We start from the raw sequence: 24,909 nt of genomic DNA, 5'->3' as shown, positions 1-24,909 counted from the left end.
GAGTGGTGCTGTGGTCGTGCTGAGTGGTGCTGTGGTGGTACTGAGTGATAATGTGGTGGTGCTGAGTGGTGCTGTGGTGGTGCTGAGTGGTGCTGTGGTGGTGCTGAGTGATGCTGTGGTGGTGTTGAGTGGTGCTGTGCTGGTGCTGAGTGATGCTGTGCGGATGCTGAGTGGTGCTGAGTGATAATGTGGTGGTGCTGAGTGATAATGTGGTGCTGAGTGATAATGTGGTGGTGCTGAGAGATAATGTGGTGGTGCTGAGTGGTGCTGTGGTTGTGCTGAGTGATGCTGTGGTGCTGAGTGATGCTGTGGTGGTGCTGAGTGATGCTGTGGTGGTGCTGAGTGATGCTGTAGTGGTGCTGAGTGGTGCTGTGGTGGTGCTGAGTGGTGCTGTGATGGTGCTGAGTGGTGCTGTTGTGGTGCTGAGTGATGAGTGAGAGAAATTAGGGGGGAGGAGAAGTGAGGCCATCGCGCACTGCGCACGATGGGGAAGCCTGTGGGAGGGAGGCTGATTGCTTTGATGTGGAGAGCCTCAGGAAAGCTAAACTAGCAGGCGGATGGGAGCGCATTCACGAGACCACATACACTTGTGGAAATCTGCCGGCTGGTTTAGCTTTCCTGATGCAATCCTAAAATTCTCCCCTATCCATTCCTGCGGAATGGGATAGGCTCGACCTAAACAAGCTATCCCCATTTGCTAAGCTTATGCATGAGCAATCTGGGACTTTGCAGTGATTTGGGGAAAATACCAGGATACCTTAGTCTAACACAAGGCTGCAACCAATAGGACATACTTTTAATTCCTGGATAACTGTGGGAATCCAGATAAAAATATTTTAGAGTAAACCTATGGGGTTTTCCTTTATTGGTAGGTATGATAAAAAAAAATTAAAGTGGGATATTTCTGGGCACTATGAGCCTCACATCTATTTTACTGTCCGTCATCCTGTTTTCAAGATCCTGGAAAAGCTCCATTCAAAGTGTGGTGAATTACCCTACAATTCACTGAATCCAATGTAATCCAGCTTCTGAAGAAAAAAAGTCATAGACACCACAGCCACATGTCTTTCATCCTGGTCCTCGGCTACCCATAAGCCCCTTTATTTATTCCATGGACAATATTCTAGAGACAATGTCCATCTGTGGTAATCCGAGAGAGGCTTCCTTCACAATTTCTTACTAGTTAACTGACCAGTTCTGATCAATGTACTAATTGCCCTGAAATCCAATGGCCAGCAGCCACCAGTAGACTGAAGCTTCTGTTCTTTGCCACACCATTTCCTTATGAGGCATCTGCTGTCTGGCTTACATTGGATTGCTTTAAAGGACCAGCTGCTGTGTAGAGCAAACCATTTCATTTCCCTGCTAATATTTAAAGCCAAGCCCAGAAATATGACCCTGGCAGGTCTTGTGTTAACTCATCTGCTGTAATTAGTTACACTTACATTTTGCTGGTCCGGAGTTGGTGGGCAAGCCTTCTATGTGCTTGCTCCAGAGTTTTGGAGTTCACTTCCATTTTACTCCTCTGTCTCTTCTCACATTCGTCTGACAAATAGTAGAAACCTGACCGCTTTCTCAACTGGGCTAAGAAGGAGATGTGCAACACCTTCAGTTTGAGATTGTTCTGTCCAGCACCATGAAGCCTTATTGGGGCACAGGTCCTTTAAAAGCCACCTATAACATAGCATAGGTATGGTCTCTTCAGCGGGGGGAGTTACACCAAAAATACTTACTTAATGGAAAGAAGCATCATCCCTTTTGTGCAAGACCTCAATAAAGTCACTGGGATAGCTGGGACAAGTTTGAGAATGAGCCATGAAACTCCATCAAATGATGCTTTCAAAAATGGTAAAGAGAGAAATAGTTTTCATGCATCTAATTAGGCACAGAAGCTGGAGTGAGGACAGTGCACCAAGGAATGAAACCCTAACGAAGTCTATGGTGATAACGAGGTAAAAGGGAGACAGGAATCAGAGATCTAGTTAAAGTGTAATGCGCCTTGATAGGAGTGAGACTGAGCGCAACGTTGTGAGCATTTATCAATGGCTGTTCAGGATGAGACTATGCACCAAGAGAGAGAGCTCTTCTTAAGGCTTAAGCAATGCAGTGAGTGCAGAAAAACAATGGTTTTTGTCAGGAGTCTGCTGTCTGTGCTGTTGAGTGGCACGGTTGACGAATCTCAGTGTTGCGTAATCTCGATTCCACCTCATGCCTCCTTCTTACACCACCATGCACTTCCTGCCTTCTATCCTTTCTCGCTCTGTTTCTATCCTTCCTTTCTTCTATCTTTCGTCTTTTTCTGAATCGTCTCGCTCTCTTGCTCCGAGTCAAATTATGATGCTGGAAAGTGAACCCTGATTTCTCAAAAATGAGTACCAGTGCCCACCACCTGCATCCAACAACACAAATTAAGCACTACCTCAGGGGCCATTAAGCCAGTGCAGGAATAAGGCTCCTTAAAAATCAAGATGGCTGTTCAGGAGTGCAACTGTTCATTTGCATGAAGCTTCATAAAGCTCTCCGGGATCACTGAAGAAGGGATAAGATTGTGCTCCAAGCTCTGAATATCGAGTAAAGGATACTGGTCTCTCGAGTAACTCCAGGTGTGAGACTTATTTAAGGTCTCTGCAGCTATAAAAGCTGAGCAGGAGTGAGATTACTCTAGGCTGTGGGAAAATTGACGTGACTGCTAAGATTCACCAGCACTTGAGTACTGAGTGCTCCAAGGTGTGAGACTCTGTTAATGCATATGAGATCACTGACGTACTAGTCAGTTGGTGCTCCAAGGTGTGAGACTCTGGTAATGCGTATGAGATCACTGAAGTACTATGAGACAATGCTGCAAGGTGTAAGACTCTGTTCATGCTCATGAGATCACTGAACTACTAGTGAGACAGTGCTCCAAGGTTTGAGACTATTAAAGTTTGGGGGTCACTGAAGATAGCCTGGAATGATACTTTGTCTATAGGTGTGATGTTCCTTTAAGGCTCATGGGACAGCTGAGTCTGGCCAAGAATCAACGTTGATCCAAAAAAGTGAGACTCTATTAAGAGAGATGGGGGTATTGAGGCTTGGCTGCCGTGGTGAGCTCCACAGGAGGCAATGAGGTATTTGAGAATAAAGAAATACTGTCCCCTGAATGAGATCATATTATAGAGTTTCACAGATGGGAACATTGTCTCACTCCAGCCTAAACTGCGTTAGTAGATAGAGTGGGGGCCTCAAGAGCTCCAAAACCCCCGAGCCTCCCTCTTCTGCAGCAGCATGGCACCTGCGAGAGGGTGAGACGAGGTACAGAGACTGGGTTCAGTCAGTGTCATGTACTGTCCTGCCATCCCAGGATACCAATGGACGCCCCAGAGTCTGCGGCTCCACCCAGAGAGGGAAACCAATGCAGACGTGCCGTTAGAAAACTTGCCCACGTTCAGGCAAAGCGCGAGAAACAGAAGAAGGGCCCATATCCGTGGCCACTGTGGAAGTGCTGGGAAGCACCCTGGACTGGAGAGGCAGTAGAGAGGCTGCAGGGTGAAGAGCGAGGTGAGACAGAGGGATTTACAAATCAAAGAGAGAACTGAGCTCGCCCTTACGTGGCACACTGTGCATCCCGCTCAGGCAAAACCAAACGATACCAGAGAGACAGGCGTGACGTCACAAAGAGTCATTGTTAGAGCGAAGGACAGCTTTTCCCAAGGGATGACGTCATTGCATGGCTTGAGCAAGGGAGGACAGCATTCAGCTAATCCCAGCAGAACCAGACTGAAAGAGTAGCACTGCCGAGGCCCAACCACAGTCAGTGTAGACACACAATCACTGTAAACATATTTTATTAAAGGTCTCTGACTGTGAATGGCATCAGGCGCGTCTGTTGATTGTAAAAGAAAGTTTCATTTAATACCTACTGCTCAAAATTAAAATGCTCAGTCCCATCACATATAGATCCTAATAATCGAGCTAATACATATTGTTGCACCTTCTATAAACAAGAAATTTGACAAACCGAACATTGCCGCCGGCCTGCGACCAGGAAGTCAGGCAGGCCGGGCGGGACAACCGGAAACCGGAAGTAGGAGGGCGGGAGCCTACCCCGGCTCCCACGGAAGAGCCGCGGCTGTTTTGAGCACCAGAGCAGGCAGGAGCCTACCCTGCGCCCTGGTGCACTCGCCCTGAGAAGGAGAGAGGAAGAGTCCTGCTGCCGGCGCCTTCCACGAGGCTCCCAGGAGTGAGGGAGAGCCAGTGGTAACCGGCATAGAGGAGCCCTGCAGCTGCCGATGAGAGGAGAGCCACCACACCAAGGAAGCCGGTGAGTGGGGCTTCGCCTTGTTGCTGAGCTGCGAGGGCGGGGGCATGTGTGTGTGCGCCTGCGCCGGCGGGGGGCTCTGTATGTGTGTGAGCGTGCGTGTGTGTATGTGTCCTGGAGTCTGTGTGTATGCGTGTGTGTATGCGTGTGTGTGTGTTTAAAAGAGGCCGATGACTGTGGGGAGGGGAGGGGGTGTGTGTGAGCGAGCGAGTGTCTGTCTGTCTGTGTGTGTATATGCGCGCGCATGTGTGCCAACTTCAAGAAATGGGAGGGAAGTGCACGGCGCGGGACGGAACGTGCGCGTTCGCACACCCAAATCCGGCAGAAAAACTCGTAATACCCTCTTGTCCCTCATTCCCAGGAGACGGGCGGCTAAAGTTGTCGAGACTGGACGCATCCTTCGGATGCTAACTCCAGCTCGACCTAAAAAGGATAAAGGCATTATAATAATTGAGTTAATATGGCTCAGTGATCCTTGATTACTGGACCCAGTTGGCCAATCAATAATTTAACAACTAATAATCCTAAAATCACTTTAAGTGAATGGATATGAGTGAGGACATTTGCATATTCATTTAGTGAAACTGAAAACCTGAAGTAGGGACATAAAGGGCTTTCTGCAAGAGGCTGTTAGTGAAACTTGAAAAATCACTTTCACTGTGGAAAATCCATGACGGTTGGCTTTGTCACTGCTTGCTTATCTTATTGTCATTGTAAGTTTTGGAGCATTATCACACAAACATATATATTTAATGTGAGTATCAAATGGGCACACTGAGATAGTACTAGTGTGGAAAAAGCGTTGCCGGGGACTTTGAATAGATCTGAGCTGTAATAATAATCTAAATAAAGTTTTGTTCTGCCTACTAAATGATGAAGTGACTTATCCGGTAAAAATATGCATTACACCAAGGAAGGATAGGCATAACTCACTACTATGGCATGTATCCAAGAAAAATATGTGGTGTGATATTACAGTTTACAAAACGAAAAGGAAGCTTATTTTAATTTAAAACACAACTAAAATAAAAATGCTGTCAAGCTAAGTGAACGGTTGTGGTGAAAGTCAAGAAATGCTCTTATGTGTCTGCTAGCACAGTACAGTGGTACAAACAGGAAAAAGTGGTATCAGTCGCTGCAGCACCGGTAAGAGCAGTGGGGCGCACGGGGTGGAGGTCAGGGACGTAAACATACAACGGGATAAGATTAATTAAAGTAACAAAAAAATACAACCCCTTATTTGCACTCGCCACACGATTTTAAAAAACATTTTTTATTTAACTTATCCCGTTGTATGTCGACTTCCCCGACCACCACCCAACCCTCCCAACCCTTCCCCACTGCTTTTACCTGTGTCGGCCGCCACTGAGTGGTATCAGTAAGAACTTGTCCCCTGGAAATATCACTAAGGCCATCATTACGGGTTGACCATAATCGCATCTGTTTTTAAGAAATAGAATGAAAAGTTTGGTTCTTACCTCACCAAAATTCATAATTTCAGGTACATACCAGCATTGTTCATCCCATAGATATAAGCATGTTTGACCTGCCAAAATGTATCTGTGGGGTGGGTTGTTAACTCTGAACTCGTAATTGCAATGTTATGTCATTTAAAAAAATTTAAAGCGCATGTACACCATACGGTTTCATTTGTGCTGAAACCCAGAGGAAACATGATAAAACAAGCATTTGCAATGCAATCGGTCTCCCATTTGGGAGAGTTAGAGGTATTGACGTTGTAAATTGTAATGTATTTTACCTATGTGTTTTGGTTTGGAGTGCAGTGAATGTATGTGGTGTGGAGTGGAATCATATGGGTTGGGTGTAAGGTTTGAGTTAAAGGTGAAAACTAGGATTAGGTGAAGCATTATTTTTTGAGGGTGAAAGTTAGGGTTATGGTGATTGATACGTTTGATTTAAAAGTGAAAACTGGGATTACTGTGAGGAATAGAAGCAAGTTTAGGCATAAGGTCTGGGTTAAGGGTGAAAACTATAGGTGTGAATAAGAATAGGAGCAGGATTAAGAGTAAAAGTTGAGTGTTTGAACTGGATTAAGAGAGAAAGCTAGGGTTAGATGAGGGATGGGAGCGGGATTAGGTTTAGGATTTGTGTTACAGACTGATTTAGGGCCAGGGAGAGAGTTTGAATTAAGTTAAACTGCAGGACACAGTTAAGATTAGGGTAAGGGTTTGTGTTAGAGTTAAGGTTCAGGGAGCAAGTGAGAGAAATTAAAGAAAAAAATACATTAGAAAGTAAAGTACATTTCATACAAATTATCTAAATGTATATTTCAACAGATATTTACAATTTCGATGCATTAACAAAATAATATCTTGAAATGGAGAGTGTTTATAATATTATTTACAAAGATGTTTGTGACTACAGTTTTGATACTGAGAGTATCAGTGCAACCAACAGCTGGCAAAAAATAAATCAAAAAAAATAAACAACCTTTGGTAATGCAATATGTCTCGCATTTGCAAGAGTTAGAGCTATTGGCATTATAAATGTAATTTTTGTTTACTTATGTGTTTTGGAGTGGAGCAGATGTATGTATTGTGTAATGGAATTGTGTGGTATTGTATGCTGTGGAATTGTGAATAGTAATTATGTGGTATTTAGTGCTTTGGAATTATGTGGAGTGGGGGTGTCTGTAATGGAGAGTAATTATGTAGTATGGTATTTTGTGTTGTGGACTGTTATTTAGTTGAGTTTAATTTTGTGACGTGCTGTTGACTTTTCTGGTGTGAATTGGAATTAAGTGGGGTGTGTTGTTTGTATGTGGTGAGTTATGTAATTGTGTTGTTGATTTTATTGATGTGGTTTCTTGTTGAATTATGAGGTGTGGAATGGAAACATGGTGAGTTGATTTGTGTGGCATGGAACTATGTGGCATTGAGTGAAATTATGCTGATTGGAATTATGTAGCATGGTGTGGAGTGTATTTATGTTGATTGTTGGTATGTGGTATAGATTGGTTTTATGTGGGGCATATTTATATGGTACTGAATAGAGTGTTATTATGTGGAGTTGAGTTAAGTTGTACTGAGTGGTACTATGTTTAGTGCTATTATGCTGGGTGGTTTCGAATTGTGTGCTGGTGAATTGGGTAATGTAGAATTGTGTGGTGTTGTGTGTCCCAGTAAAAATCAACTTATAATGAAGGAAGGGTGGGTTTGAAGGAAGGATATAGAGAGGAAGGGTGGAAGAGATGTCGGAAGAGAGAGTAAAAGAAGGTAGGAGGTTAGAGTGGTTTGAGATAAAGATCCCAGGAAGCCTTTGTATAGGGAGTAAGGTAAGATTGACAATTTGAATATTATGAAAGAAACTGAATAACCCAAGACTATAAGAACTCTTATGTACCACTGTTTTGTAACATACTGAATACTCTATAACACACCAAATATTTATCAATTTGTTTGTCAGATATTCAAATAAAATATACATTATTGTGTTAAAAACAGATCGTCGTGTAGCAAAGTATTTGGTGTTTAGTCTAAGAAACGTTACATATACCTTTTGGGGAGTTCAAAATGCACCATATTAAATATTTACAGTAAAAGGTAAATGGTTCTAATTCCATTTTCAGTCTTTAGTTTTTCAGAATGTTTTCTTTGATTAGTGACATTTCACCAAACAAGTATGCGCTAGATGGCTCAACACTGTTGAACTCACACGTAGCCAGCACCTTCCAGTTGAAATTCATGCTTCCTCCTTTCTCTGTTTGTTCTATGGTTCAATAGTGGCTAGAAGACAGCAATATGGCATTTTATATGTCACAACGAATACATAAGTAAATGTGGCTTAATTGTGGCTTTGTGAAAAAAGCAGGAAGTAAGAAAAGAACATAGCAAAATGCCACTTAATAGGACAGTTAGAGCAAACCTGTGCTTTAAATCAGATCCAATGCATGGTAGCATCCAATGCAAGTGTTCTGCATGTCAGCCGCCAGCGTTTTATCCTTCCTGAGCCACCCAATGGGGTGTATGATTTCGTATAATACAAAAACAATTCTAAACATGTGGAAAAGGCTGCCACATGGCTGTCTTCGAGGTGGCTGGCTAGCTATAGTTATACAGTGGAACAGCTTTAAAATGTCTTATCACTGTTATTCAACAGGTACTCCTTTTACCAACTTAGGAAGGATGAAAGCCAAGCCAGTCCCGCTTAGAATCAAACATGTGACATCCAAGCTTTTTTTATGTCGTTTATCGCACAAGGATATGGACAAGCAAGGGCTATGTACAGGGCTTGTTTTGTAAAAATAAATACATTAATATGTGCTGGGTCCTTCCATCATAGTTTCTCTAGCTGACCACTATGGGTAAGACCCACTACATTGGGTGTTAGACCACTCCTGTCTTCAAATGGTTCAGGTGGGGAAAGTCAGAGAAGCAGAGGACAGTGTCAGTGCAATAAAATGGTAACAACAAATAAATAAGTATGTTGCCCTTTCCTGCAGCCTCTGTTCCTTCAAGATGCTGGAATCATCTACCATATGCTCCTCCACTTAGTCCTCCCATGGCAGGCAATCCATACTGCACAGCAGTAACCAGCAGATGGACCCATCTGAGCAGCTGACTAACAGCTATATCACAGCCAGAACCTATCACAGCTTCTCCATTTGGAGCTGGGGCGTCAGCTGCCTTTATTTAATCTAGAAATTTCCTTCAAGTATCCTGAATACCTGCAGCTTTAAGACGAGATCCCAAATACCCACTGCATGCTGAGCTCAGTAGCAGTGAGAAGACCCCAGGCAGAACAGCCATGGAAGTGCACTGTGCAAAGGTGGGCACCCTGTGCCCGAGGTGCTCATCAAGACTATAAGCTGCAGGACGACCTGGTGACCGGGCCGGTGAAGTGGAGGGAAGCAACGGACAGTGAGGCATCTCACAATCAGCTGAGCTCCATCATGGGGCATGCAGCCCTCATCAGAAATTAAGGATGGAGCTGGAGGAAAAAGCTGGGATGCCCTCACACAGTGTTTCTTCTGCTTGGGAGCATGACAGTTGACATGCAATCAGAGCCAAGTGGATCAGGAGCCACCGCATACCTCTTTTGATGCACTGGCCGAATGCAGCAGGTTCCTAAGTCAGCAGTGTTGTTAAATTGACATTGAAGGTGAGAAATAGCACTGTGAACTTCTGCACTGCAGTGAGAGGAACTGTAGCTCAGTCCAAACACAATCAGGGAGAGTCGCTGCAAAATAAGTTCACATCTTCATAAATGAGTTCCAGTTCATAGCACCAGCACACATAGGCTCAAATTAAGCACAGGCTATGTCTTATCAGAAATATAAGAATAAAGGCTTTATGTAAAAATTACTGTCCATCCTTTCATTCTCCCACTCATCAATCCATCCACTCACCAAGACACCCATTCTCCCACTGACCCAGCCAGCCACCAACACAACCATGCATTCGTTCCATTTCCATATTCCACTCAATGCAGGAGATATGAACAATTAGGAACACTGTGGATAGTTGGATGAAGTTGAACGACTATGTGCAGAGCTATTCTGCACGTAGTATTTGATTTTGAGTCCCAGTTTGCAGTACAGGTGCGTAATGTCATTGTCTGATCCACAGTGCACCCTGTTTGGCTGTGCATGGCAAAGAATGGCACAGTATGTGCAATTAAGACACAAGTTTTACTGTCCCCATAATGGATGTATGTCATTACAGCGCAAGTCATTGTACCGACTTGCGTTGTGATTCCTGCGTTGTTATGGTAGCGCGGTGTAGAAACCGCGTAGTAATGGATGTTCCCCCCCCAGAATCGGTAAGACCTTGTACTAGTAATAGGGAAAGAGCAGCATTTGAAATATAGACCAGCATAAAACTGCCTGTCTGCATTTCAATATAGAGGAATTGGTCTTAGAAAGAAACTGGTATATGGATTCCCCCTTTAGCTGAGGGATCCCACTGTTTCGGTTTGCAAAAACCTCTACTTCCAACATGCGAAAAATAATGGTTTTCCCAATGCTAGTTTTAACTTGAATAAAGACAAAGATAACACTGGAAATAAGGGCCTGGGGAGAACATCAGGACAGGTATCAAGAACAATACACAGAGCAAGTCGAGGCAAAGAAGGCAAGTGCCAATCTACAGAGGGATTTACACACCACTAACAACAGCTTGAACAAAGCTCTGTGGCAAATTGAGAAGCAGCCACGAAATTGTAAAGAGGGAGTTGCACGGGGTGACTTAACACAATCTGGATGTCAGAATTAAAGAACAGTTGTAGGAAGCATAGGATTAAGGAGTAGGAGGTTTTTAAAAATAAATTTTTGTGCAGTGAACGAACAAAAGGATTGGGGTAAAAAGTTGGGAGGATAAGGAGAGGAAAAGAAGGTGAAGTAATAATAATCCAAATTTGTAAAGCGCACAATCACCCGTAAGGGTCTCTAGGCGCTGGGGGCCGTCGGGAAGATTAAGCAAGCTATTGCCCAGAGTCACATTGTGCTGGGCTAATCTGCTGCTGGTGCCGGGGATTGAACTGTGATCCCCAGATTCCGGAGTCAGTCGCCCTAGCCGCGGCGCCACACCTCTTCCCTATAGTAGTAAAAAGTCTGCCTCGTGGAGGGTTTACCGTGGGCTGATGAGTGATGACCCAGTGGACAGTAGAGGAAAGAACATAAAATAACAAATGCATGCACCTAGAGCCAGAATCAATTAAAACACAGCTGCAAGAGCACAGCATCACTCATGCACAGCCTTTCTCCATCGTTCATCTGCAGAGTGTGGGTGTTGTGTAATCTTGCACAAATCTGAAAAGCTTCCGCCCAGGTTTTGTCTTTCTCCCGCCTACAGGTTTAATGTGGGTGTTGAATCCCAATGGTATGTGACAGTGAATAAATAAAACGAATTTCGTAGCGCACCCTGCATTGCATTTTGCGATGCAGGGCGCGCTACGAAATTCGTTTTATTAATTAAATTGTTTACTTACCTTCAATTATCCATATGCCGGTTTTTAGCACCCCCCACCATGCCCCTCCCCCGCCCCGCCTCTCCGCCCCACCGAAACTCCCTCCACGGGCCGTGGCTGCTAAAGACTCCGGCCTTTTAGCCAAAATACTTTCAAAATTGTGCTATAAACTGATGTATTTGGTTCCATTTCTTAATAAATATGTAGTTAAGGGTGTTCATCGTCTTTTTTCCTTCAGTTGTTATCCTTTCAGTACAGTAAAAATTAATAGCCTTTGTTGCCTCTTGCTGACGTTCTTAAGCTGTGTAAAACTATGTCTGAAATCACTGAACTATGTGTATATTTAATGTCTCCATAAGGACCACTGCTCTTGCTTTTTTTATTAGGCCCACAATAAATAATATTTTGGAGTCTGTTTGCAGGGATTTTTCTGCAGAGAAGAACACTACAGGGGAGCATCAGTCACATTTACGTTAGTTTCCAGACAACATAACATGGTTATTATGTAATGTGGTAAGCATTAGGACCATGATTTGGTGCATGAAAATCAGTTGAGTGCCTGTGAAACTGTTTTCTCAAAAATGCATCTTTTTTAAACAAATGTTTCATAGCAACTCCCAAGACTCCTCTGTGTGTTTTTTTAGAGTTTCCTTTCATTCTCCCCTGTCACAAAATGTTATTTCTGCTGAAGTCATAACTGATAGGAGAGTTCTCTCCGATAAGAGTTGGGAAAGCTGGTTTATATCAAAGCTAATTCTTATCACTGTACAGGAATATAAAATAAACCATCTGTTCAGTCACGCAGAACACTGATATACGCCCTAAGATTATGGCGAATGCCGCTAATGTGTAATAGCGAAAAGCTAAATAAACAGTAATTTTATGCACACCGCGTCTTAATTTCTATGGGCTGTACGAACGAAGTCCATTCCTAATTATTGTAAATTGGTTGCATGTTTCTCATTGCAGACATGCATGAGTTTCAGTGCCAGCAAATTCCCATTACAAAACATTAAGTTCAAGATGGAATCTTACAACATTTTCGGCTCATTGTAATCCTGATTCAGGTCTATATTTATTGGGATCAAAAGTTGTGAGTTCAAAATGCAAATATTCAATTTTCCCCTTTCGCTTTTCAAACCAAAAATCTTTACAAAATGTTAATACAGACAAATTGTCAGAAAGATGTAAAACAAGTGATAATCGGGTGGGCACACTTCCATACCACATGGTCAGGGCCGGCGCTAGGCATGGGCAGTATGGGCAGCTGCCCAGGGCCTCCCTCTCAGCCCACCAGCATGGGATGAGGCCTCGCACCAGTGCAGCACACCTCCAAACCTCTTGTGCCCCTGCTGATCCCATTGAAGAAAGGTGTCTGTTTGCAATTGGGCTGATAGGAGGGGGGCCCCCTTCCTGGGCCTCTGAGGGATGGTGTGGGGAGGCCTTTGGGGGGGGGGGGGACATTTAATCTTGTGCCGTTGCAAGGAGACGCATTTTGCAAGTGTGACCTTCAACTAGGCCACCCATTGTCAGCACTTTACCGCCTGCACAATTTGAACTCAGCCTCCAAGCTATTCTCACACCTCAGCCCGATATGAGCTGTGAAAGAGGTGCTTGTAGGTGGCAGAGAGGGGAGCTGCGGCCCAGGAGGAGTCTGCACAAAGCAGCTTCTGTAGCCCAGAAGGTGTCATTTATGTAAATTAGAAGGGCCTTGCAATCCCACTTCGCCTGGGGCCACAAAACCCGTAGAACCGGTCCTGCTCGTGGTATGCCTCATTCCATCCCATGGAACATTTATTTGGTTGGTAATACGGCAACTGATAAATATTGTGCCCAGCAGTAGTGTTAATTCTATTGGTAGTATTACTGAACCAAATATTGCAACACACAGAATTAGTGTTGTGCTGTTTACAGAGTGTGTGGGGGTGAAGAACCAAATACTTGTAGCATCTGAATCCACATGTGTGTAATGCGAAGTGCAGATGGCTAACTGATTAGAAACTAAGGCCCACATGCATCAAGCATTTTTGTAGTCGCAAACGGTGCGATTCCTTAAAATCGGCCGTTTGCGAATGCAAAAGTGCTTTTTGGGATGCATGAAGCAATTTTAGAATTCGTAACATGTTTGCGAGTTCTAAAATTGCGGGTGCTTTTAAGAAGTCGCAGATGTGCGATTTCTTAAAAGCAATGCATCATTAAATTTAAAACTGTAAATTCGCAATTAGGGTGCCAAATTTACCGAGTGGTTGAACCACTCGGTAAATTTGGGAAAAGTGTTTAAAATGCTTAAAATGTTTTTTTTCAACATTCATGTTTCACACACACATGTCCTTAGGACATGTGTGTGTGAAACATGATGCGAAAAATACATTTCAGGGGTGCATGGGGGGGTCCTTTGGACCCCCCCCTGCACCCATGAAATTTTCAAAGTGCCACTTGCAATTCCCATTGACTCCTATGGGCCTTTTGGCCCATAGGAATCAATGGGAATTGCGAAAATTAACTTAAGAATTCGGTATTCATTTGGGATTCGGTAAAAATTGCGATTTTTACCGAATCACAAATGAATACCGAAAATAATGATGCATAGCATTTTGCACTTCTTAATTTGCGATTCCTTATTTTTCGCAAATTAGGAAGTGCAAAATGTCACAATGATGCATGTGGGCCAAAGTTTCCTGTGCTAAATACAGTAGCTTTAATAGTGAAAAAGCAACAATTTAAATATGGAAAAAAGGCAGCAGTCTTCATACATATATATTCAACTCAGCAATCATCTGCTATGATCTGTTAATGTTTCAACCCTATGATCTTACTAGTATGGGACTTCATCACGTCAACCGTGTATGCTTATATGTTGGTGTCAACATTACAATTCAATAAGGTAGAAAAGTGGCTATCAACAACAGTTTCATATTGAAGATGGAGGAGAAACTCATTGATAATCGCTCCCTCAGATGCAGCACCACAGTTAGATGACCAAGCCAAATTTAGATGCAAGTAACATGAGGCAAAGTTTGTAAGAATGCTGGGCCTTCAACTCTGGAATGCCCTGAAAAGAGATATCAAGAACTGCAGTCACTCAAGTACTCACTAAAGAGAAATGCCTTCAAGGAGATTTCAGAAACCATCCTTTTTGGGGCTCACCAACTGCACTCATGCTCCACTTTCAATTGTGTCATCAAAGAAATAGTTGTGTCAAATCTCAAGCAAGAAAGATCAACATTTACCTAGACTTCAGGACCCGAAGTCTCACAATTATACCTATAGGAGTTGTAAAGTGTCTGCACAGAGTTGCATTACAAAATAAGTAAACTTGACCTTAGCAACAGCCTTGAGCCATCAACCTGACTTGCTGCAACTGGTTAAGAGCAATGTCAAGCCTGACGATAATGCAATATCTAAAATGGAGGCGTGGAACCAAGGATAGTAAAAACGTAGGCTGCAGGGCCGACACGCATACATAGAAGAGGCGGGTTTAAATAAGTGTGGGTGACATACAGTGCTTCACCAATCAAAAGGCAAGGTCCAAGCCTCAGGAATAAACAGCAAATTGATCATCCTTATTTGCTTCTCATACTCTGTCCCTAAGCCATTAGTTTTATGGTGTGCACCATTAATGCATTAACCTTCCTGCTCCCTCACATATCTGCTTCCTCAATCCTTCATTCACACAACTCAGTGTTGTGTTTAATTCCTTCCAGCTGGCTCTCTATTTTTGTCATGGCACAGAGACAATTCTGCAATGCCTAAAGGAGAAAAAGCACAAAGCAGAGAACACAAGTTATCAATTTTAAGGCCGCTCATCACCTGTACGCCTATTACCTAGAGGAGAAGATTACATTTTACAACCAGACTAACCCCCTCTTTTGGAATAAATGATATATTAACTCCGAAAAATACAATGGAGCTAGGAGCTCATATCTCATTGCCTAAGAAAAGACCTTTATTCTGAAAGCATCTTCAAACAGTCATTCACTGCAGCAACAAAACTATGTTGTTAAATAAATGTACATATTATATCCTGTGCTTTGAATAAAGCTCTTTCTCTGTAGAGCATACCTGATCCCTGCTTATAGAAGAGCGGGTAAGCATATTATTTGATGTATATCAGTCCCATATTGCTCTTTTTCATTTCAGTAAAGCTTCTAATGCGTTGTACTTAAGCCCCAAGGGGCAGGAACCCACTTAATGTCATACCACATTATTTCTAGAATATTTTCCCTCCTGATTACGTCCCGGCCTAATTAGTTATGGATTGAAACATCAACACGTTTACAATGACTATGTCTGATTACTATTGTTAGACTTAGGGATGTACCATAATGAACCTATCTCGTCATTCTCGTACTGTATTTATACTAAAACAATTATTATGCATTTAGTGCGTTATTCGTTGTTTTTGTGTGCATACACCAGCAGTAACCACTAAACCAAAACTTCCCAATACTTTGTGACGTCCTGTGGATAGATAATATGCAGTGATTTAGAATAAATGTTTCTGAACTTACAAAAAAAGAGTCCACTTAATGTCTCTCATTCTGCGCTCCCCATTAGTATCTCCAAAAAGTCACGCAGGACAGGGCGCCGAGCATTTTGATCTCTGCTCAAATCTATTTGTCTAATGTGAACATTCAGTTCTACAAGCTTAAGAAAATGTAATAACTCAGCCTGCAATGCATCTGTTAACAAGGACCACTCCTAACCACATCCCACGACAATTTAGGAACATGTGCTTGTAAATATGAGGCAAAATTAATGAACAGATAGACCTCTGTAAAAATGAGCCTGTAGCGCCATTTTCTTTCCAACAGAGAACCACACACTTCTTGCTGTTAACAAGATCTATAAAGTTGACACGCTCTGAAGTCAGGGCCCGAGGCCCTTTAACAGCACTTTAGGCACCGCAGCGTTCACCACTTGACATGGCCAGACACACGGGCCTAGCATGTTTCTAATTATCCGGATAAATAGTGTCACACCTCATAATCTTTTTTACAGTCTGGTATTTGGAGATTAGTGCTTTACGCAGCAGGTGATCGCATCTCCCTGCCATCAGTCAAGGGACGCGCAATTCCAGAGAACAAATTGACAATGTCATCACGACCTTTGCTTTGTGCCCTTTTCTAAGAATTAGGAAACAAATAAATACTTAAAGTTTATTGCTTCACTGAAAGCTTGTTTTGGGCCAGGGAAGGTTTATTTCCTTATTTAATGTTTGCATTAAGTTGAATAAGCAAGTTCTTTAAGGACGGACCCCCTCCCTTCCCCTGTCCCCCTCTGCCAACTTGTGGCTCGCTTGATTGACACACCGGAGAAACAATGGCTGCACTGTTATGGCAAAAAGGCAATTGTCCTCTGCAAACCATATTGGTTAACCTCTTCACCGGGTGGCCTTCATAAAGCCACAGCCATCTGATTAACTGCATGTGTGCAGATGACTGAAGGTTAGGAGAAGAAGCTACAATGTTCTCAATTCCTATTTTTTGCAGGAGCGGCCCATGCCGGTAAGAGAGGTGGGCAGGGTGGGAGGGTACGACAGATGAAGGTCAATTAAATAAATAAATAATTCCCCTCGAATCCCACCTCCCACCCCGCCTCACCGCTCTTACCTGCACGGGCCTCTACGGATTTTTTGTAAAAAAAAAAAGGCAATGCTGCTCAGCTGCACTATGAAGAACATGGGAAAAAGATATACACCGGAAGTAAAGGCTGACTCAACACTTCAGGAGTCATCAAAATGCATGTTCTGTATTCTATATGTTCTATCTCACATTCTGTTTTAACTTCACCCACCAACCACAAGCTTCCTCGGAACTCCCAATTCCCACCCACGAATTGCCGCTGTAGCTTTGTGAATTTAACAGGTAAACGCGCCAAACATATAAATCCAGATTCAATTTAACACATCACTGTACTTTTCATGTGAGTTCATTAAAACTGCGGCTTGAAGTTGTTGGCCACAGCTGTGCACCGTTCATGCATTATAATCAAGTTTGCATTGCATTCACTCTTTCAATCAGGTTAACAAAGGCCTTCTCACACAATATACAACAAGATTTCGCTGACAGTGGAGTGTCCTCTTACAGTAAGTCATGTGAAAATAAAGCAGAGAAAAAACAGGAATACGAAAGAGGTTGCTTGGTCCCAGAAGATTGACCAGATTCATGGGCACTCTATAGTGTAAAATTCCCCGAAATGGAAGTATGCAGCAGGAGAGCAGGATTGGGTAAAAAAGCCTCTTTCTGCCTGACCATGCTGCCTGGCCCTAGCATGTTCCATGCCCATAAATGTCATTTTTGTTGGGACTTCAAAGGTGGGCCAATGAGAATGATAATGCAGAATGGAGGCTGACGGGTTGCAAGTTAAATCCCCAACAATAGGAAGGTGGACCTCAAAGCCCTGATCCAAATGTCCTAGCTGGACTCAAGGAGTCCTGCCGAGGCCACCCACAAACATCAGCTCAATTAGGACCATTGGTGGAGGCATGGGAAACCTATTTTGATTGAGGCATGTACCAATGTAATTGAGGTTTGTCAGTTGTGAAGGAGAGCTCCACTTTCTGTCTATTCTGCTGCCTGCAGTAACTCAAGGAACGGAACCACTGCAAAGCAGAATCATGAAAAACTACCCTGGAGAACCTATTCCAATGTCTCATAAATGAATGAAGGTCGTCTATTAAGTGCTCTGTTACTACATACTCTATCTTACTGGATTTCTTAAAAGTTGCTATCTGTTTTTACTAGATGTTCTTTTTATGTATCAGCTTCTCATTTATGTTTATCTTTCATATGTTTAGTGCTTTGAGACCCTTGGGTCATGTTCGTGCTTTATAAAACACCATACATAAATAAATAAATAAATTACCAATCATACAGTACCAGGCAGTGCTTCATGGGGGTCTGGTGTGCTGAAAGCAAATGTGCTACTCGTGTAACTATCTTCGACCTCCACAACTATTTTGTTGTTGTTTTTGTTTTGAAGATTTATTAAGAACAATCAATCCAAAACCCTCATATGTCTTAACCGGGGAACATCCTAAACAACGACTCCGGATCAACGAGTTCCGGAGTCACGCAGGCAAACAACGACTTGCAAGAACGACTTAGCCCGAACCACAGTTCAGGCTAAGACGGTCTAGTGTTTGGGATGGGCAGTCCCGAGGAGCGTTGGAGGAACAGGAGAGGTAAGAGGGGTTCATGGTGGGGAGGGAGGGGGGGAGGGGTTGGGTGTTAGCTTTTAGAGGGTGGGAGGGGTTTGGGGTAGATTTTAAAGGGTGGAGGGATTCGTGTTAGTTTTTAGGGTGTTTTGTATTTGTTTTTAGGGGATGGGGAGGTCGTGATCGTTTTGAGGGAGAGTGAGGGGTGTGTGTTAATTTTTAGGGGGTGGGAGGGGTCGATTAAGTTTTTAGGGGGGTGGGGGTTATGTTTTTGTTTTTACGGGTTGGGGGTTTGTGATCGTTTTTAGGCCTAGTGCTGGTTCTCAAAGGGTAAAAACAGAAGGTCGAGGACATTGGTGGTTAAATTATGCGCAGTCTGTAAATAGATTGATCTAATATTGGTTGTATCCATGTTCATATACTACAACAACAGAGTGTGTAGGTACCAGCTGTTTGGTTTGGAGTAGGAACATTGAATGGTGGACTTCCCCGGATGGATACTAGAGGGTTGCCAGCACGTCTTTTGAAAAATAGTCCTGTAGACATCATTATCAATCATGGATTTGAGGAAATGAAGCATTCTCCATTGCAAAATACTCTATGAACATTCTGGTCACGTTTCCTCATAAAATGCTAAAGTAGCATACTGTCCAGCAGGCCCTCATAAATATATAGACTAATTCAGAAAGATGTTACTGAAATGTATTCTTGTATTAGTTTTTACTTATTCCTGAACCCCAGGAGTGACGGAGGAGTAATAAAAGAATGCTGCAAGACTACTTCATATCTCAGAGACATAGACATGACATGATGCTCATAATGCAAATATTTCATGTATGAATAAATAATCAAACAAACACGTAAAAAGAGGCAATATTGACATTTGGACTTTTAAAACTCATAAATATATTTTATATTAATTGAAATTTGTTCTTAGGCCAGTCGAATTGTGATCATGATATGAAAGAGAATAAAAATAAATCTACATATTTTATGTCACAAAATCCAAAATGAAAAAAACCCACCACACTTGCTGTTAGGAAAGGGAAATTTGCCCACTTGTCTTTCGGTAAGGGCAATTGGTTAGGATATTTATCAAATTTTTTTAATCTAGTATAGCGTGTTGACTAGTATTGGATTGTGTTAAAAGTTAGAAGAATAGGCATCCATATAAAATGGCATGTTATTTTGAGTAATGTTATACCCTTGGTTTTCATTATACATCGAACAGCAAAGTGTTGTGGGAGTGAAATAGAGCCCATTACAGAGCACTGCTTCTAGGTAAATAACAGCGGTCTGACTAATTTTCATGAAGCAACTGGGTCAGATCTGGAATGTATTGGTGTAACGAAACTTGAGAACCCCCCTTGCAAAGTACATGGAGGGTCCTCCCTCCTGAACCCAGCCAGGAGCTCTCAGGCCATGGTCTGTGCACAGTGTCGGCGAAAGTCCCCTGGAGCTTGGGGGACCCCCGCTCTGCAGCAGCAGCGGACACTAATGTTACCCCACTGGTGGAATGCACAACCTGGCAGCCTGAATCAAGAAACCATGTTCTTCAGTTCTGGACTCAGAGAGACGTGGAACTGTAGACGCTTCCCACAGGGGACGCCAGTACTTGCGATGTGGCATAGTGCTGGTTCTCAAAGGGTAAAAACAGAAGGTCGAGGACATTGGTGGTTAAATTATGCGCAGAGCATTAAACTTAGGGCTTGTTCGTCAGTATATTGATTTAAATAATATCGACCTGCACTTCAATCAACTCCAGAATTTCCACTGTCAACTTATAGTCAAAGGAAGCATACATGGCAAAGTATGTATTTACCATTCGTCACTCCACCTCTACTTACCGGGGCAGTACGTTGACAGTGGATATTTTGCAATTAATGTAAGTGCAAGTCGATATAAAAAGAACTCTATATTTTGGGAAAACACCTTATATTGTCCAACTCGAGAATAAATGCAATGAAGAGAGGTAAGGATGGTGGGCATATCGTCTCTCCACTCAATATAGTGCAGATTGCAGGTGGCACAGTAAACATGGGGCGAAAACACAGCAAGCAGACTTGCCAGTACTGTGCAATATCTCCCCATCATTATTGCAAATACCAGAGTTATTAGCAACATTTTGACCACATTATACAGGCAGACATTACTTGAAAAGGCTTTACAAATATATTATGTGGACTAATAGCCTTTTTGGTTCAGACACCCTTTATTTAGTTATTATTTAAGTAACAAAACCACAACACTCAGATGTGACACCTTAATCAACAGGCTGGACTCCCCACCCCATAATCCTCATTAAGGATATCATTTTTTTGCAAGGCACACTTAGACCGGCATGCATTGTTACACTTACGGTGATCCAGGGCTTGATGTTGGAGGTGGACCTAAAAGCATAAAGTAGAAGAAGCGGTTATTAGAAAAATCTAAAAATCTTCTATTGTATTATCATATTGATTGTTGACCCTTTGGCCTATATAATACCAGCTATGCAAAGAGGAACTGTTTAAGTGAGACATCAGCTGAAACCATTATGAACAATTGAATGCCAATAGAAACCATTAAGAACATATGAGTTCAGATTGTGCATAATTCGAATTAACTGGAATCCCCTCAGAGTTAAAGTCTATCTTTCTCCCAACCGCACCCATTGTAGTGTATAAGGCACATGGATGTATGATCACTGATGGTTGCTCCCAGAGAAGATTCAAGTAGTTTTATTGTGGGACCCAAAAAAGGCTAATCTAGACAAAGTACGGCATGAGTCCTACTCGAGATCCTGCGTTGGAATGGCAGAAAGGGAATGTCTCCGCAGATATAAGTGGCAAAATCTGACCACTGTCCTGAAAGGTGGGGTCAATGATAGAGAGTCAAAACCTCTGGCAGAAACCAATCAGATAGGACGATAACCTAAATATTATAGCCAGAGGTACTTGGCCCATAGTTCACAGTGTTTTCCAAAGCCCACAGCCAGTGCTATTGAATGTCGGGGGTGCCAAATACCGGGGTGCATTGTCTTGAATCCACCTTATGCCTCTTTAATACACCACCAGACACTCCCTGCACCTTGATCTCAATCTTGCAGGATCCTGCTCTCTCTCTTTGACACTCTTTTTCTGTGTTTCTCTTCCTTCTTCACCCCTTGTGTATTTTCCCCTCTCTTGCTCTGGGTCAGAGTAAGTGCCAGTCTGCAAAAAATGTGTACTGATGGGTCCCACCGACTATCATCAGCTCAAATTAAGCACTTATGTGAGTATACATTTCATAAAAAAATGGACAGGAATTAACTACTGGCAGGGAGAGCAGCCAGGATGTCCCTCCTATCAAAGAAGAATTATGTGCAATATTTTAAGATATTACCACCAAACCTAGTGATGCACACATGCAAGGAGCCAGTCAATCCATCAGTCTGTTGGTCGCATCAACTCTTCCATCTGTGGCCTCCATAAACATCCAAACCAAAATTCATCAACTCATCACATTTATCCTTGGGTGTAAATGACGATAGATAGCTCAAGGAAGACGTTTTTGCATCTTTAGCATGAGCATCTTTAGCATGAGCGCTCCACACTTCTTCTCATATGATCACTAACACCCGAACAACACAATGTACGAAGAGGTAGTTGGACAGGATTTGAGGATGATTTCTGCTATTGAGAGCACATGGGCTCCTCTGTGATGCAAAGAGTTTATCCATCAAATATAGTTTCATGTTTTGCAGGTCTGAGGAAATCTTATTGGCAAAATTATAGCCAAAGTTATACAAAACCGATCCTTTCTTTTTTACCCATAATAAATGTGGCTTACACATTCCATTGAGTGAACCACATTTGATGAGCTGGTGGAGCACAATTGAATTACTATCTTTATAAGTGGCAGGTTGACAGATTAATTCAAGCACCCCGATTGCTTGAACAATAACTCTAAAATGCCAGACATTTATGGTGATGATTTTCGAAGGCCACAGCCCAGAGTATGAAGCCACCCATTAGATGGCCTTGACTTCCCATCTGTTGTGTGGGGGAATTGCAAACGACACTATTCTGGCTAAGGCACTACTCCAAAGGTCTTCCTAGACAGATTGATATTTACACATACACCACCCAAATCATTGAAAAATTGAAGACTGGTTTGTAGGTAGATAATAATGATCAAGAGGGTAGTCCTATTACATGATGGTACAAATAAGGTTCACTTAGATTCAATTAGACACTACAAATATTCTAGCATAAGGCAAGTTTGCAATACTCTGTACAAGCTACATTCCCATATAAAATCAATGTCCGGTGTGACTTGATGCATATCTTCTGGTCTTGGCACCAACTTCAGGTCTATTGGACAAATATATTCAGGTCATTCTTAAATATTTTCGGAATATCTTTTATTGAAATCCCCTCCTAGCACTTTTGAGTGCAGCTGTAGATGAGCTACAATTGAACATAACCTCTTGGTATTTTTTTTTGTACCACATTATAGCTTGATCATTGATTTCACGTGGACGAGACTAGTTTTCCACTTACGTACATAAATTGGATACCTAAATTATAAAGAATGTTGGTACTTTAATGGTGTTTGAAAGTGCAATCAAATGAAACAGATATACTTGTATGTAAGAGGCTGCCCATACTGTAGACTAAATAACTCTTTGAAACTAGTTTTGAATTAAAGGTATTTGAACAATATTTATTTTACACTATTTTTGCGAACTTTTATTTGTGTGGCACATATTTAATAATAATTAAACTCAATAACAGCTCTTGAACCCCATGGTATTACATCATATTTCCTTTACCTTGGTAAAATTTATTTCCATTGGAGTAATGCAAAACATATGAAATGCTAAGTGAAAGCTCATGGGAAAGGGAACTTGTCAATCGCCTACCTAAATTCCTAGCAGATTAGCAAGTAAAATAACAGCAACAGGAGAAGGGGGGTAGAGGCAAGCACATCTTCTACAGGATGTACAGTCAAATCTCAGTTTGTTAACAAAGTGTGTTGGTTGAATTGCACTTTAACAACAAGTGATGTTGGTTGGGCATTGTTGGGATGTGAATATCCGCTGCATGGTAAACAGGAGTGTCCCCCTCCCGTCAGTGCCTGATTGCATGTCATGACTCATATTTTGGTCTTGGCATCATGCTAATCTAGCATGAGGGCAGAGCACTGGGAATGTCCCTGACAATGGGAGGTCCAGGACCTATCCTGTGATCTGAAGGGGCACACACATCTGGTCTCAATGTAGGCAGTGGTCTACTGTCCATGCCTTAGGTGTATAAAATTAAGCAGTGGTTAGAACATACAGTGTTTTGCATCTTCAGTGTTTTATATATTCAGTGTGACCAGATTGTTTTTTCTGCATCCACTGTTGTTACTCTTGTAAAGTTCCTTTGTGTTGAGATGCACAGAACTTTGCACAACATCCTATGTGCCTGGTTGGTGTGTGTACAGTGCATGTGTAGCACATGTAAAGTAGGAAGACTTTATGTGTTGTGGGAATCTGAGTACTGGAGTCTTTGGGATCCATTTTGGATATCCCTGGTTTAGCATGGCACAAGACATGCCCTTACCTAGAATGTGAAGTCCAGACATTGAAGCGAGGAGGATGGAGACAGGCCACCCTCTGAAATTCATCAGGGCTTTGTTGGCAAAGGATTGCTGATTAGCTCTTCCTGAGCGCTGCCTTTTGGTAAATGTAAGGGTGAGAGGAGAGACTGCAGTTTATGTTGTTCAAGGTGAGAATGTTTCTAAGCAGGGCCTGCTGTTTTGCCCGCCTCTGATAACTAATCCAAGAAGTATGTACAGAGACCTCCCACGTCATTGTGTCTATGTTGTGGATACTTCTGCTTCGATCCAGCCCCATTGCTACCCGCTGTGAGAAAAATCACTTAGCTCAAAGGCTGTGTTTGGACGGCAGCCTAAAAATGATATTTGCCAGAGAAACAACCCAAACCAGTTTTAAAGCCATAAGAGAGTGGACCCAAATCCCTTGTCTGCAAACGTGTATAGAAATTCAATCCTAACTACCCCACTATTTTCCATTCCCAGGCTCTTCATGACGAAGTTAGAGGGCGCTTCACAGAGTAATCGAAGAGCGTCTGTGCAACCAGGGTGGTGTCCCCTGGCAGCCAGTCTTCCAGTGAGAGTCATCTCCTAACGTCAAGACTTTCCTCTGTAGCCAAGGGACACTTAAAGAGCCTAAAAGGCAGCCAAAAGAAGTGTGTCTGGCCATAGATGAGAAGAGACTGCTCAGGAGGAGAACCCCAGCATATTCCCGCCATTAGGATCACCAGAGACAGCTGACCCAAGAGAGTGATCGAGGAGTGAACCGTGCTGTAAAGGGATGCATCTGTCCAATATGGCCGCTGGCGCTGTAGTCAGATGCTACTGCGGACCCAACTCCCCGAGCCTGTACTTTGAATTTTTTCTAAGTAAGCTCGCTGCTGAGTTTCCCCTGAGACAGAAGAGTCAAGACTTGAGGGCGAGAGTGCACCCCACACCCGCCACACAGCCCGCACCACTGCAA

At 42.7% G+C, this 24,909-nt stretch overlaps 1 protein-coding gene across 1 annotated transcript in view; it reads right to left on the bottom strand.

The window, feature by feature from the left end:
- ROR1 (ROR family WNT receptor 1) overlaps nt 1-24,909 on the bottom strand; it is a 689,389-nt gene that overhangs the window by 125,356 nt on the left and 539,124 nt on the right. The window contains exon 4 of the mRNA XM_086953588.1: nt 20,743-20,773. Coding sequence (XP_086809714.1) covers nt 20,743-20,773 — 31 coding nt within the window. The remainder of the gene's footprint in view (nt 1-20,742; nt 20,774-24,909) is intronic.

The sequence above is a fragment of the Lissotriton vulgaris genome, chromosome 1_1, assembly GCF_964263255.1.
Source record: "Lissotriton vulgaris chromosome 1_1, aLisVul1.2, whole genome shotgun sequence".
Classification (NCBI taxonomy): Eukaryota; Metazoa; Chordata; class Amphibia; order Caudata; family Salamandridae; genus Lissotriton; species Lissotriton vulgaris.
Note: the sequence above shows the minus strand (reverse complement) of the source record. Positions and strands in the feature narration are given on the sequence as shown.